Source organism: Corvus kubaryi, unplaced genomic scaffold, assembly GCF_017639235.1.
Source record: "Corvus kubaryi isolate FWS band 111438036 unplaced genomic scaffold, C.kubaryi_AGA036_p1.0 37337, whole genome shotgun sequence".
In the NCBI taxonomy this organism is placed as follows: Eukaryota; Metazoa; Chordata; class Aves; order Passeriformes; family Corvidae; genus Corvus; species Corvus kubaryi.
This window is the reverse complement of record NW_024581110.1, coordinates 472,162-487,497: the sequence shown is the minus strand read 5'-3', so window position 1 is coordinate 487,497 and position 15,336 is coordinate 472,162. Positions and strand designations below refer to the sequence as shown.

The following is a 15,336-nucleotide window of genomic DNA, read 5'->3' as shown; positions in this document are numbered from 1 at the left end:
GAAGCCAAACTCCTCCAGGATCACAGCAGAGAGCAGGGTGCAGGCTGACGGGAGCCGGTGCCCCACAGTGATTAAGCCCTGCACTATCCCAGGAACAGCCAGATCCTCGAGGATGCCTGGCTGAGAGCTGAGCTGAGTGGGCTTGGTTTGCCTTCTCCCTGCCAGCCCAGAGCCCCCCAGGCTGCAGGGAGGAGTGGCTGTGCCTGTTGTGCTGGCTGCTCTCACTTCCCGAGGAGTTGGATCCAGGCGAGCGCTGGCTGGAGGGGCTGTGGCTTCTCTGGGAGCTCCACAGCTTCGTGGCATTTCCCCTTGAATTTGATTTTCCCCATCCTCTTCCATGGGATACTTGAAACCTCAGATCCACTGAGAGATAAAGAAATAATGTGAGTTCTTCAGTTCTGCTGGTGGGTCTGGCCAGGCAGCACCGCTCAGCGTGGGCTGATCCTGTACCACCTGATCCCTGCAGGCACCGGGGCCATCTCTACGCTCTGCCACCACTGAGGTTCTGAAGCCGAGCATGGGGTGTTGGTTTGTCCCCTCACTGTTAATCCTGTGTCAGTCAGTGTGTTTCTCAGGGCTGTGGTGTGACCGCAGGCGCTGCAGACCTTTGCTGAGCAGGGAGGGGAAGGGATGTCTCTCCCTGGCTGTGGAAGTGGCAGCTGCCCACTGCAGCTCGTGGGAGGTTTGTCCCCACAGTAGGATCACTTCCCTTGTCTGTGCCCAGCAGTTGCTTTGCAGGACTCGGTGTTTTATTTAAGGAAGTGGCACTGAGATGATGCAAAGCAAAAGATCAGTTTTGTGTGCAGCATCTGTTACCTTATCAGCACCAAAACTGGCCGGTCCAGAGCAGTGCCTTGCTCAAAAAACTCAGCCAGGGGTGCTCCTGAGGAGCATCCAAGTCCAGCCGTGGCCAGGCCGGCCCTTTCTATGGGATATTCAGCTTTTGTCCCCCCAGGTTTGGCAATCAGTGCTTGCTCCTGGTTTGTTTTTCTATCTTCTGTTGTCACTGCTTTCTCTTCTGACAGGCACCTTGCTGTCCATGGGCTTTGGGTTTGTGGAGTACAAGAAGCCAGAGAGCGCCCAGAAAGCCCTGCGCCGGCTCCAGGTGAGTGCCAGCCTTGCCAGCCCGGAATTCTGTCCAGAGGCTTGGATGAACCTGGCGGTTCAGGGTGTAGCTGAGGGTGTCAGTGCTGTGAGCTGCACTGGGCAGGTGGAGAAGCCTCTAAAATGGGCCAGGTTTATGAGGGAAGAGGGTTTGTAAATGGACAAGACCATGGAGAGGTGTTTCCTAGTGCTGATCCAATGTGGAATTCCCAGGAGATGTACAAGGGTTGGGTTTTAATGAGGTTTCCCACCAGGTGCCCCTTGCAGGGGGCAGAGACCCGGATCCCCCCTCACAGAACAGTCACCGATTAATGTTTATTTAGTGCTGCTTTGACTTCTAATTCTTCTGTATGTTTATTTCTGTTAATTATGTCTCTTTTCCTCTTCCTTTGTTCGGACTCCCAGGGCTGCACTGTGGATGGCCACAAGCTGGAGGTGAAGCTCTCAGAGAGAGCTGTCAGGTGAGGCTCCCCTCCCACCTCTGCAGCACTTCAGCTGCAGTAACCCTTGGGAGCTTCTTCCCTTCTTCTCCCACATCTGCACCCCGAGGGATGTGCCCAGCAGTGCTCCAGCTGTCGAGCACATCAGCCTTGGCTGTGCTTTACTCAGCTTTGCTTGAAAGGAGAAGAGAAACGAGGAATGAGCCTGGAGCAGGGCCCCAAAACTGAGCCCAAAGTGAGAAACAGGCAGAGTTTTCTTCCCTGCTCAAGGAAAAAGCCTCTGCTTTGGTGGCAGTTCAGGCAGCACTGCCAGCTCCAGGGGCTTTGAAAAGTTCGTGGAGACAAATTTTCCCTGGGTAGCGAAGTTTTTACCTGTTCATCTGAGAGAACAGGAGCTTAAGAATAATATTCTGATCAAATCCAAACAAAACCGGTTTCTTGCTTGATAAAAAAGTTTGGATTTAGCTCCTTTTGCCTGGGCAATTAGGCACAGAGGAGATGGTTACTTGCGGGTGAATGTACTTGGGATTAGCCCTGGTTTTTAGGGATTGCTTCCTAGTTCTTACTCAGCACAGAACATCCTAACTGCAGAGTTGCAAATTAATCCAGATATTTGAATGTTGGCACCTGAACACTGTCCTTTAGACACTTTGGAAACCCTGCTGGAGGTGATATCTGTTAAATGTCAAAATTTGTTTGAAAATCTGGTTCCTGGGGCCCACGAGCAGTCTGACAGCTCCCCGTGTCTGCACTTTGTATTTCAATTCTTTCCTAAACCGTTTTTATCCAGTTTGATTTGGAAAATCCCTTCAGCAGGTATCCAGCCCACAATGGGAAGTGCTCTGCTTTATGGAATAAGCTGCTGTCTTTTGTGTTAGGTAAATTCTGACCTTGTCCAAATGCAATACAACTCCAGAGGTTAAAAAAAAAAAATTAATACTTCATTACAAAATTTCATTTGATGTTTTATAAGCCAAGAAGAAAAAGAATCAAAGTTAGCTCACATTAAGCTAATATATATAAAAACATATTCATTAGTGCACTCTCCTGACAATTAAAGGGCAAGATTTGGTGACAAAGCATGAGTTAGTGGCAAACTAACTAGAGTTAGAGGCAGGACCTCCGTTGGAGCAGGAGGGACTACTTCATTTTCAGATGTAGGATTTAAATCACTGGAATTTGGTCCTTTTGGTGGCCTGTGTGGCATTTCCACTGTCACAACCAAGGATGCCAGTGTGAGCTGGTGCCTCATTTTTCCACGTTCCATGTCCTGAGGGAGCCACAGTTCAAAGGGATTCTGCTGCTCCGTGGTCTTTACCTGCCCTTCCTGTTGGCTTCCAGGCCTGCTGTGAAACCAGCCCGGAGGAAACAGACTGCCAAGAAGCAGAAAACTTCCAAGATCCTGGTCCGGAACATCCCCTTCCAGGCCACTGTCAGGGAAATCCGGGAACTCTTCAGGTAGGAAAGAGCTTTGGTGGGTCTGTGGCTTGCCCTGGGGTGCAGCCGGTGTGATTTTCATGTGGGGCCTTTCTCAGGTTGTAAATATTGTGAGGTTTTTTTGTCCTTGTGGAAGAAAACAAGGATTTTACTGAGTGTGGGGACAAATGGCTTGGGAAGTTACACCAGTATGGAAATTGTGGCCAATCACTACAGCTTGGACATCCCTGTAGAGTCAATGATTTAGCCTTGGATGTTCTTCCCTCCCCCCTCCTGGAAGGTGTGCAGCAGCGTTCCCGATGCTCTGCAGTCCAGAGGGAGCATTTCCACTTTGCTTTCCTCTCTGTGGATGTTCCATTACTTGTGCCCCACACATTCAGTGGGATGTTACCCCATACCTGTCAGGACGTGGAGTTTTGGTGCCTGTAGTGCCCTCTCTGACAAGAAACACTTGAGGGGGGTGGGCAGGGATTTTGGGATCACCTCTGCGTGCCCTCAGCCTTTTGTGCTGGGATTTTGTTGTATCCTGAAAAATGAGTGGAACTTTGTGAAAGGAGCACCATCTTTGCTGCTCCCAGGACAGGGAGGGTTTGCTCGCTGTCCCAGGCGGTGCTCCCTGCTCTGCTGTTGGCTTGCAGGAGGGATTTTTCCAGCTGCCATCCACTGGGTGCTGTGTTGGGTGTGGCCTCTGTGGGCCTGTCCTGGCACAAGCTAGGTGCTTTTGTCACAGCTGGGGCATTTCTTTCCGAAGGGGAAACTTGAGGTGTTGCTTAACCCTTTGAAACCTGCCCAGACCATGCACTGAAAAGCCCCTGGCAGTGATTTGTTTGTGTTTTCTGGTTTCATGGAGTTCTCCCTCCTTTGTTCGTGTAGAGATGTGGTTCCTGTGTGGTTGGCAGCTGATCCCTTGCAAGGTGTGAGGGAATCTCTCTGTTACAACGCTCATTTGGGCTGATTTCTGGGGATTTCACTCAGGGCAAACCATGCCGTGGCTCTCGGGCAGGGGTGTGGTGATGGTCACAACAAAAAAAATGCCTCCGGAAGAGCAAAAGGTTTTTCTTGTGCTGTGCAGCTTGGATGCTTTTGGCTCAGTTCTGCCCTGAGGGATTGAGGCAGAACCCCTGGGCTTCCAGGCCCCACGCTGACTTTCCTTAGCATGTGGGGCTCTGCTGATTTAGATCCCAACACTCTGAACTGCAGACGTGACCCTCGTAAAGCTCAAGCCAGCAAAGCTGGGCCTAAGGTGAAGTTCAAGGCGCTGGGAGATTTTGTACATCACAAGCACAGAGACTGTGGGGGGTTTTTGGTGTGGGTTTTTCCCTCCTGTCTTGTCTGGCACCTCAGAGCTGTGGAGAGGAGGGGCAGAGGAACATCTGATTGATACTGCAGGGAATGTGCAGCTTCCAGCTGGTCACAGCGCTCTCGGAGCATCCCTTTCCTTCACCTGGGATATGCAGAAATCGGGGGTTTATCCTCAAAACAAAAGCCAGCAGCTTGGGGGAGCACATTCCTTTCACTCCTGCCATCCCTGCTTTGCTCTGGAGCAGCCAAAACCAGGCACAGCAGAGTCCTGCCCCACACTTCACCCTCCTGCACTGCTTTGTGCGTGCCTGTAAATCAGCTGCCTCTGCTCCGCCGCTTCGGGCTCTCTCTGCGTTTGGGAGCCTGTCTTAGTTTGTCTTTTGTTGGGGATTTCTTGGGGATGGCCAACAATCCTTTGGCAGTGGAAGGGCTGGCAGGGCTGCAGGGGGCACTCTTAGCCTGCCCAGGACAGCCAGCCTGGGGACAGCCAGGCCACTCAGCCAGGCATCACCACCCAGGGCAACAGCCCCAGGGCCCAGGTTTTACAGGATGAGCATCTTCCCTATTGTTTCGCCTGCTCCAGAGCCACCTTCCACCTTGCAGCAGGAGAAAAATAAATAAGTATTAAAGTAAATAAGTATTAATTTATATATATGTGTGTATATTTATACTATGCACACACACACACACTGTATATATCCACACAGTCTCTATGTATGTATTACCCAGAAAAATACAGATTATGCCACTGTCATTTCCAAAAATACCTATTACACTTTATATGTGTATATATGTATTTGTTTTTTCCCCCAAACAAATCTTTCCGTGTTTTGAGCTTTGCCAAAGAGCTCGGTCCCCCCTCTCAGATGGCCCTGCAGGAGGTGTTGGTGACACTGGAACAGCAAAACAAGGAGCTGGGTGTTCTGAATAGTGGATTTTTCAGGCTGCTCAGCTCTGGCAGTTCAGGGAATCCCTGGCCTGGCTGATTTTACACTTTTGGATATTGCTTTCTTGGATCCATCACTGAAATGCTCAGCCTTGCCTTGCACCATTGCCTGTGTTCCTACAGCCTGGAGGAATTTCTTAATTTTGGAATCCAGGGACACCAAGTTCTGTTTCTTGGCTTGGAGAAAGGTGCTGGTGCTTAATTATGGTGTTTGAGGGGAGTCAGGGGTGCTCTGCTCAGCAGCTCAGGTCCTCTGCCTGCAGAGTAATCCTGTTGCAGCAGAGCTCCACAAGCCTCAGGTGCTGCCCACGTCCCAGCCCAGTGGCTTTGCTGGGTGTGACACGGGTTCAGAGCATATCCTGCCACATTCTCCTGGAGGTTCTGGCCTCTCTTGCACCCTCGAGGGATTTATTTATCTTTTTCTTTTGAGATAGGTGTTATCATCTTCGGAGGGAGAAAGGCTGTTCCATTATAGGGGCCGCCTTTGGGCGAGGTGTGAAGATTCAGCTTTTGTGGGTGTGTTTTTTTCACCCGTTTTTGTTCTTGATTAGATTCTACTCTTCTCTTTACTACCTGGAAGAATAACAAAAGGTAAATGGTGCTCAGTTCTTCCCAAAGAGCCACAGTCAGGGGAGGAGAGTCAAAGGGATTGCTATCCCATGAAGGCTGCTAATTTTTGCTCCCAAATTGTGGGGCTTTTATGGCAAGACTTTTTTCTTTTTTTCAAAAGGAACTCTAGTGGCAAGCTGAATTGGAGATCTGTGAAAGGCCACCCTTTCACAGATTGGAGCCTGGCAATTTCTGAAAATTGAGCTCCTTTAAGAATCTATCACATGAGATCCACGCAGCCTTCATTGGCAGTACCAATTAACTCTTTGTTTCTGAGCCTCCCCTTCCATCCTCCTCCGCTGTGTGCACCAACTCCATGAATATTGAGGATCAGGCTGTTTTGCAGGTGCTTTATAATGTTTTGAGGAGCTGTGTGTTTCATTTGCCTCAAAAGGGAAATGATAAAGCTTAGAAAAGCACTTCTTAAAAGATTCCTGCCCAATCCAAGGCAAGCTGAGGGACAGGCACAGCCCAGGGTGTGCTCAGAGCTTGGCAGAGTACAGGATGCAGTTGTTGGAGTTGTGTGTCTGGGGGTGAAGTTGTTTCTTCCTTTTTTTTTTGCAGAATATATCTGAGAACTTTCCATTTTGGGTTTCTCTTAGGTTTCTCTTGAATTTGCAGCAGTTGTTAGTTCAGCCCTCCCCTGCCAGCTGGGCAGGGTTCCGAGGGCAGTCAGGTGCCAGCGCTGGCTGTGGGAGGTGTTGGATCGTCCCCCTGGCTGTCCCCTGCCTCTGCCTGCAGGAGCTGCACTCAGACAGGCTGCACAAAGCTGTTGTTGGATCACAAAGTTATCGTCAGCTGGGAGCCTGGGCTTTAGTTTGACGAAGGAAGCAGCTGAAGGTATTGCAGAGCAGAGAACAGCTTATGTATGACTTTGCTACAGAGAATGTGACTCTGCTTCTGCAGACACCTTTGGGGGTGGCTCTCGTTTTAACTCCTTTGCTGACTGTTTCCTCTGCCTTGACGAAGACGTGGCAGTTACTGCACCTGGCAAAGCAAGCACCTGGGCGTGATTAGGAGGAAAAAGAACCATTCCCTCTGCTGGAGGGGAAAAGTGAAGTGGGACAAGACTTGGGAGTCAGCCCCTTCTGGGAGACGAAAAAAATCTCTGCAGGGAGAGGCAGTGGCTAAACTGGCAGAGATTTTTTTTTTTTTTTTTTTGAAGCAGTCTTTATGAAGTTAATTTTATAAGATGATGCCTTTCACTTCTCCTGACCTATTATAATAAAGTGTAGTTACCAGAATGGGCTTTTCATTTCCCATTATAAAGGACACGGTGGGATAATGAATCCGTCTGCCAGACGTGCTTGCTGTTCACACCTTTCTCCCAGTAATGGAGTCTACATGACTGGAGACAATTTCTCCTTCCCCTGTTGAAGATGTGGAAAATCTGTGCTGGTGAAAGACACAGAAGGAAAAAAAATTGAGGGAAAACATGAGTTTGTTAAGCGAGTGCTGGACAGAGTTAATTAGAGCATTCCATGCAAACAGAACGTCCTAGTGCTGTCAGGGTTGCTGGGTTCCACTTCTAAAGCCTTGGATGGTGTGCTAGAAATGGCTCAAAACTGATTGCTGCTGCTTGAATTTGGTCTCCATGCTGTCCCCCTGCAGTCAGACAGCCCAAGAGCTTGGGGACAGCGGCAAAGGTCACAGTGAGCACCTCCCTGAGGTGTGAGGGGCTGCTGGGGGCGGGACAGGGGCTGCAGGTGCCGGGTGCCGTGTGGGAGAAGCCAGGAGGAGCCATCTGAGCCAGGACAGAGCTGCCACTGTGGTGGAGCAGCAGAAGGACCAGGTGGAGCAGGGGATCACTGAGCTCCTCCGCAGTGCTGGTGCCTCTGCCTGTCCCAGGGCCCTCTCTGCAAGAAGAGAGGGCCCAAAAATGAGTCTTGGAGGAGCAGAAAGCCCCTGGGGAAGCAGCTGGGCACCCTGCACCCAGCCACCAGGGCTCGGATCCCACCTTCCTGGCTTTTCCTGAGGACTGTGGAATGTGTCCCTTGCTTGGAGGCACCCAAGCCAGGTGTTTGTGACCAGGGTGTCACAAACAGCGCAGGCAGCAGGAACCAGAGCGTGTTTCAGTGCTCAGATGTGCAATGGCAGCTGTAAGGATGCCTCTGAGTTGGGTTTGGTGGTGAGTGGGATCACAAAATCATGATCTCCAGGAAATAAGTGTGTCCGTGAGATCTCCAAAGCCCTCCCCAGGCTCTTCCTCTGGATTGAGGCACCCTGGGGTGCCTCTGTCCCTGCCACACCCTGGCTGTGGGGCCCTGTCCACCCACATTCTTTGAAGGTTCTTGCCAAAACAGCATCTTTGGATGTGTTTAGTTTCCTTTTTGGAAAACAGGAAGCTGCGTGGTTGATGGCTGCCTCTGTCCAGGCTGAAGAGCTTGGCCCCACTGGGGCTTTTAGGGTGTCTTTGGTTTGCAAGGGGAGCACGAGGCAGAGGTGGAGCTGCTGCAGCGAGTCCAGAGGAGGCCACAAAGTTGATGGAAGGGCTGGAGGCCCCTTGCAGGGCCTAAAGGGGCTCCAGGAGAGCTGGAGAGGGACTGGGGACAAGGCATGGAGGGACAGGACACAGGGAATGGCTTCCCACTGCCAGAGGGCAGGGCTGGATGGGATATTGGGAAGGAATTGTTCTCTGGGAGGGTGGGCAGTCCCTGGCACAGGGTGCCCCCCTGAGCCACCCCGTGCCCTCTGCTCTCCCACACCTTTGGACTGTGCCCTGGATCTCCTGCCCAGCTGATCCCAGGTGCATCCTCGCAGCCGCCTTCTCCCAGTCCTGGTGCGTTTCCATGCCCGAGCTGCAGTGCCAGGGGATGCTGCACAGGAGAACACAGGGCATGGGAGCTCCTTGGGAAGCAGCTTGCAGGAATGGGCACCAGCCTCGTGAGCTCTAGGGGGGCATACAGGGATCTGCTGGGCTGCTTTATTTCTCTTACTGTCTCAAACAGCATAAATTGATCTGGGTTTTTTCTTTTTTTCCCCTTTTCAAGCCTCTTCCTTGCATACTGGAAACCCAAACGTGGCAGAATCAGGTTCATGCTCAGAGCCCAGAAATGGCAGTGGCCACTTTAATTTGGCCGCTCTCCAAAGCGAGCCACGGGCTGGGGGAGAGGGAGGGAGAGGGGTGTTCAGTGCTGGTTTGCAGTTTGAATCATAAAGGTGTTTAACACAGATAAGGAAATGTTTAACTCTCTGTTATCTCAGCAAGGTTGCTTTAAAAGGTGGCTCTTCCCAAGAGCAGAAGGAAGATTTTTTTTCAGCACATCCCTTTCCCAGGTTTGAATATTCATTACATCCCTGATTTTTGTATTTATTTCTTTCCCCTTTTCTGCTCTCTGTGTACTCCACAGCCCCAGGTCCCTTTTCTGCCCTCCCAAAGCCTGGGCTTGTCCTGTGCAGACGAAGGGAATTTCTGGGCTGCTTCCTCCCTTCTCCTGCCACAGCACCTCTCTCCAGGGCACCCAGCCGAGCTTCCCGAGGGAACTTTAATTAGTTTTCCACACAAATTCCGCTGCTCAGCAGCGTGGAGGGGCTCGGGGAGGTGGAGTGAGGTGGGGACGGGGCTGCTTTTGGAATGTCATGTTCAAATGCCACTCTGGGCTTCTGCTTTGGGGTTTTTGCCATTTTTTTCAGTGCAAAAAAATGTCATCTGTGGGCAGGTGCTTCTCCATAGAGAGCAAAGCCAAAGCCTGCCTGTGCTGTCTCCTGGAAATATCCCACTCGGGGTTCTTAATGTTATAAGGTCGCTTCTTGTCTAAATTAAGAACGGTAAGTGCGTAAGAAAGGAAAAATATGCTATTTTCTTGCCGTATATTGTGGCCAGTCCTTGTTCATTCCCAGAGGTTGGCCCTTTGGGGGCTGGCAGCTGGGGCATTGCACAATCTGGAATGCTGAAATTATGCTGGACTAATTTCTGAGCTTGTGTCTCAGCCTTTCATCAAGGCACAGTCAGGATGATTATTTCCTTGCTCTTAAAATTCCTCTGTCTGTTGGATTTCTTAGCTGCTGCTCCTTCACGGTGCTGTTGATCCCTCCACCCCCCTGTCTTTCACTTGTGTGGGTATTTTCCAGTCTCACTTCACGAGAAGGTCCTGAACAAGCCTCTAATGAATCACAGCTTTCTCCTCACGCTGACATCGTGTCCTTTATTTGCATCTCTGTTTGCATCATTATTTTTTTAACCTCGAGCCTGCTGCAGCCTTTCTCCTTCTCCCAATCCAGTGGATTCTACGCCTTGGGATGTGATTGCAATTAAGGCCCTTCCATCCCAGTCTCTCGCCTCTCCTGAGGCAGTCCCTGTGCCCCAGGCCTTTGAACTGTGCCAGCAGCATTTCTGTCTGCACCTTGTTCTTCCTGAAGAAATCGAGGGAAGGCACAGCAGGATGACCATCTGTCTTCTCACCTCTCTTTCCTCCTCCCCCAGCAGTGTCCTGAGCACTTCCAGGCATCTGGCAGAGGACAGGAGATCTTAAATTTGCTGCAATTAAGGACAGGAGGAGCCTTGTCCTCTCAGGAAGGTGCTGTTGTGGGACTGACCCTTACCGGGCATCCATCATCAGCTGCCTGTGAAGATGGGATGTTTTTTCTGCCCACATTGCCATTTATTAGACACCAGGGAAGCTGGGAAAGCCACTTCTTGTCCTGCTGCCCATCAGTGGTCTGTGCACACCAGGCTGTCCCCTCACGGGGATCTCTGGGACTTGCCCAGGGGTGTTTGGACAGGTCTGGGCCCCCTTCACCCCTCATCTTTTTCTCTTTTTTTGGCATGTCTTTATGAAACCTCATCTGGAAAAGCAGCAATGTTGACTTTTCCAAGCCCAGGAGGGCCAATCTCTGGATCTCAGCAGGCTGGGCCTGCTCACAAGCAGCACCACTGATCTGTGCCAAAATTCACCTGTAAATCCAGTTCCAGGTGGGCTCCGTGGCCCCTCTCTGCTTCACTTTAACCCAGCTCTTGCTCTCCCCACTCTTTGATCCCAATCCAGTAGCTGAAGGGTTAAAAGAGTCTGGGGGGGCGAGGGGGTGGGGACGAGGTGTTTCAGCTGCTCATTACTCACTGCCAACTTCCCCCAAAATCATATTAATTTCACGCTGTCACGCAGGACTGCGCCGTCTCTCCCGTCAGCAGCCGGGAGGGTGACGGGGCTGGGGGGAGTGTGGGTGGCCCTCATCCCCCCCACAGTTGCCCTCGGGGAAGCTCACTGGTGGCCTCTTTCCTCGCCCAGGTACCCACCCAGGTGGGGCTGGGGCCGCTCACCTTGCGGGGGGAGCTGCGGAGCGCCGATGATCATTTTCCACCCCGCTGCTTGTGCAAAAACCCCATGAAATTGGGTCTGCTGCAGCAGGGAGGGAGGGAGGGAAGCTGCCAGCCTGCCCTGCCCTGCCCTGCCCTACCTGTGCTCAGCTTAAAAGTTGCTTTCTGACCACTTGCCTCCGTTTTTAAACGGCAGCAAGCACAGCCCGGCTCTGCCTGCACAGACCCCGAGCTGCCTTTTGCCTCCTGCCTGGTTTCTCCCCCTTTCCTGCTGCTTGCTCGCTGTGTCTGCCAGAGCTGTCACCTCTGCAGGGCCTTCCTGCCATCAGCTGGGACTCTGACAGCTCCCACAGGCGCTCAGCGTTCCTGAGCCCGTCCTGGCTGGAGCTCGCTCGCCGTGGCAGGCGTTCTGCTCTGTCCCCTGCCATTTTTATTATTCCCTCCCCTAGAGCCTGTCCCACCTTCTTTCCAGGTGCGTGCTTGCATTGTTCTGTGGGTTGTGAAGGCAGGATGATCCCTTCCCCTCTTCTCTCATCGTGGCCACACTTCTTGGAGCTCTTGGCAGGCGACAAGGTGATTCCCAGAGGTCTCTTCCAACCCAAACCATTCAGTGGTCCTGTGAAATCTCTGTCCTCTTCATCCAGCACTTTCTGAGTGGGTGCAGAGCGATGAGCCTTCCTTGAAATGGGCTGGGAGCATCATCACTGAATCCCATGGTGGCTCAGATGGTGCTGGCACCAATCACTCACTCCCTGTCCTGCTGTCTTTTGGGACTTTTCCAGGTGACCTGTGAAGACAAATCCCAGCCACCTCTGAGCTCTAGCAGGTGCTGTGGTCATGGCAGGGGTAACCAAAGGGAGCAGGAAAAGAGCCACTGTGGTAGCTTGGGTGACAGCCACACCTCCAGTTTTGGGGACAGGATGGGCAAATTGGACTGGTAGCAGTGGAAATACACCTCTGCTCACAGGGCTTCTGCAGCAGCAGGAGGAAATGGGATGTTCCGCTGGCTCTGGAGCATGGTGGCTCCCAGCCTGCCTCACCAAGGAGCTGTTCTGTGCCTGCTTGTAGTGCTTTGTCCTGTTCTGCCCCCGGGCAGATGGTGCATGTGGCCAGCCTGGGCTCTCAGGGACAAGCCTGGGCCCAGGAGAGCTCGGCACCCTCGTTGTGTTTGAGTCACCGCAGCAGCTCCCACATTCCTGCTGCACTCCTTGTGTGCATTTGATCTTCCCTCCGTGTTTCTCTGTTCTCCTGATGAAAATAATTAATCAGGTTATTTTTCTAAGTCATCCTGCAGCTTTGCAGGGGCAAGACTTAAATAAGGATTCTCTTTAATGCAGAGCTGTGTTAAAATAGCTGTGTGCCTATAAATACCTCTTTGCTTCTATATTTATTCTCCAGCTCAGTGCAGGAGGTTCTACAGTTGAATATGAGATCTACTTTTGTATTTTTGGGGTTGTTGATGCAGCTGGTATCTTAACAGCAAGGCTGCCTTCTCCAAAGGATGCTCTGGCTACACCTTTGGGTTCCTTCTGTGTTTCCTGCTTTGCCAGTTGTACAGATTTCCTCTTGTCTTTGAAAGGAGCTGGCTCACGAGAACCCTCCAGCAGCAGAGATTTGCACCAGACCCTCCTGTGAGCACTATTTTTAGCATAACTTTTTTTTTTGACCAGAGCTGCGCTCTGATCAGGATTTTCAAAAGAGCCCAGGAGAGATAAATCCCCAAATCTGAGCGCTGTTGGAGCTGCGGGTTCCTTTGAAATCCTGACCCTCTGGTGGTCAGGGCAGTGACTTGGTGGCTCCTAAGCCGTGGTCCCACAAGGTGCTGCGTGCTGGGAGAATTGTGGCTTAGGAGTGCGGGCTCTGAGAAGGGCTTTGGGGGGGCTCTTGTTGAAGGCTGTGCGAGGACTGAGATTTCAGGAGGGTTGGGATGTAGGGCTCATGCCTTTGTGCACCTCAGGGACAGCTGCCAGGGGAGCGTGCTTTGCTCCTGGTGTGGTGCAGGGAGGTGGTGTGGGGGAGGATGTCCTGATAGAACTGCTCCTTTCTCCACCAGACTTGAGTGCCTTTTGTCTCCCCCAGCAAAAAAAAAAAAAAAGTAATTACAGTAGGATTAAGAAGAAAGGTGTGGGATGGGGAATTTGAGAGTGGCAGAGCCCAGGAAGGGCTGGCCCATGACAGCACACACAGAGCCCTGCTGTGACCAGAACCAGCTCAGAGCTCTGTAAGGTTCCCTGAGAGAAGAGAAGCAGCAACACAACCTGAATAATATTAAAGTGGGTTTTCCACCTCCATCCTGGTTTGGGATGACATCTTCCATCACACATCCACCAGTTATCTTTAAATCCTCTGAGCCACCAGCTCAAACTCTTTTGGGATGGCTTTGAACTCCCAAGCTCATATCAGTGTTCAAGTTCAGCAGCGCTGCTTAAACCTGGGGCTTCCTAAAGCTTGTGGTGTTCCCTGTGCCAGCTCTGCACCTTCCCCTGTGCCTTGGGAACTGGAAATTGTGAGCCCTGAGGTGTAAGATTTCAGGAGGAAGCCTGTCCCTGCTTTAAGCAAACTGAACCATCGTTGTCTTCAAAGCGTGGCAATAAATGTGGATAGTAGGCAGGTGTCTTCTCTAGGAGGTGTCAGTGAGGCCTGGGTGCTTTTCCTTGGTGGGACTGACTCTAAAACAGGTTTATGGCAAGAAGTGGATTAAAAAATATTTCCCACCCGAGTGGTGCAGGCTCTTCCATCAGCAAGGAGCAGGAAACAGAGCAGGACGTGTGCAGCACCCCAGGGGCAGGCCCGGGTGGGAAGGGCCATCCCGGGATCTCGCTTTGCAGTGGGACCAGGAGAAAAATGGGAACAAATCTGGAGCTGACTGTGTCCATCCCTCCATCCTAAAGGCGTGTGAGGCTGCTGGGTGGGGCTCTGCACATCCCTTCTCCTGCTGCAGGGCTCTCATTCCTTTCTTCCACGCTAAAATTCTAAAATTCCAGCGTGGTCGCCAGCTCTGGAGGGCAGAATGGCTGTGACGGTCACACCACAGCAGCGGTCCCTGGCTGCTCCAGGAGCCAGGGAAAAATCCTCGTGGGCTGGGAGGAGCAGGGGGCTGAGGAGCCACAGAGGGAGAGGCTGCAGGGGCATGATGCTGCTCCTGCCAGCACAGCAAATCCAGGGAAGGGAAAGGCCCCTTTTCCCACCAGCCTTTAAATCATTCTCTGCCGATGGTGGATTAAACACGGCAAAATTAAGAAACCAAACCTGGCTGCAGCACCTGGTTAGGAATGACTTAAGTGGAGGGATATTAAAATTTAAGACTTGCTGCTGTGCTGCTGATGGAGGATTTAAAAAAATAATAATTACTGTTGTGGGGTTGGGTTTTTTTCTTCTTTCTGCTTGGTTTTCAGGATTGGTTTCTGTTTAGTGTGAGGCCTAATTGCGTAATTACACGATAGACTGGAGGAGAATTTAGTGTGTGTAATACCAGTTATAAAGAAGAGCCCTAATTATGTAGATCTTCTCAGGTAAATAATACATCAGGGGCATGGAGTGGCCTAATTACTGTTCTGAAAACCTGCCTAATGACTAATTTACTTGGAATTTCAGAACGCTTTTGATAAGGTCCCTCATAAGCAACTGTTAAGGAAAATAAATCGAGGAGGGATAAAATGTTTTGCTGTGTTTTTAAACAAGCCAGTTAAGCCACGGGAAGCAGCCGCTGCCTCCTGCTCCAGCACCTTGAGGAGAGGGAATATCCCCAGGCTGCCTCCTGCTGTGGGGCCAAAGCTGTTGTGTTCCTGATCCTGCTGCCTCTGCCTGCTAAAAATGGGATTCGTGGGTAAATTCCCAGCTCCTTGGAAGAAGCACATCCATGTCCACACAGTCCCTGGTGTGTGCAGTAGTTGTAGTGTTGGGCATCTAAGTAATCTTTGAAGATCTGTGCCAAAACTCGATAAATCCGGGAGGAGCTGAACTTGGAGATTTCTGCAGGCACTGAGGGAGTGAGGGCAGTCTGAAAGGCGTCCCAGCCTCCTGGGACTGTTCCCTAGTGGATCTCATGGACTTCCTCCATTTGCAGCACTGTTATTCCAGGAAGCCTGGCTTCAGACCTGCCCCAGGAGGCTCTGGCAGCAAGGACAGGTCTTCCCCAGAAAGCTGGGCTCGGACAGGGATCCGTGGCCTGGAGCAGGCGGCAGCACAAGGCTGGCACGGAAAAAGAGGAATCACATAAAGCAAAACCCAGTTGTGCTGCAGCA

At 51.5% G+C, this 15,336-nt stretch overlaps 1 protein-coding gene across 1 annotated transcript in view; it reads left to right on the top strand.

Annotated features, from left to right (window-relative positions):
* The window catches only part of RBM19 (RNA binding motif protein 19), a 50,623-nt gene that overhangs the window by 11,568 nt on the left and 23,719 nt on the right, over positions 1–15,336 (top strand). Inside the window, exons 19-21 of the mRNA XM_042031115.1 lie at positions 1,026–1,105; positions 1,510–1,565; positions 2,886–3,002. Of these exons, the coding sequence (XP_041887049.1) occupies positions 1,026–1,105; positions 1,510–1,565; positions 2,886–3,002 (253 nt within the window). The remainder of the gene's footprint in view (positions 1–1,025; positions 1,106–1,509; positions 1,566–2,885; positions 3,003–15,336) is intronic.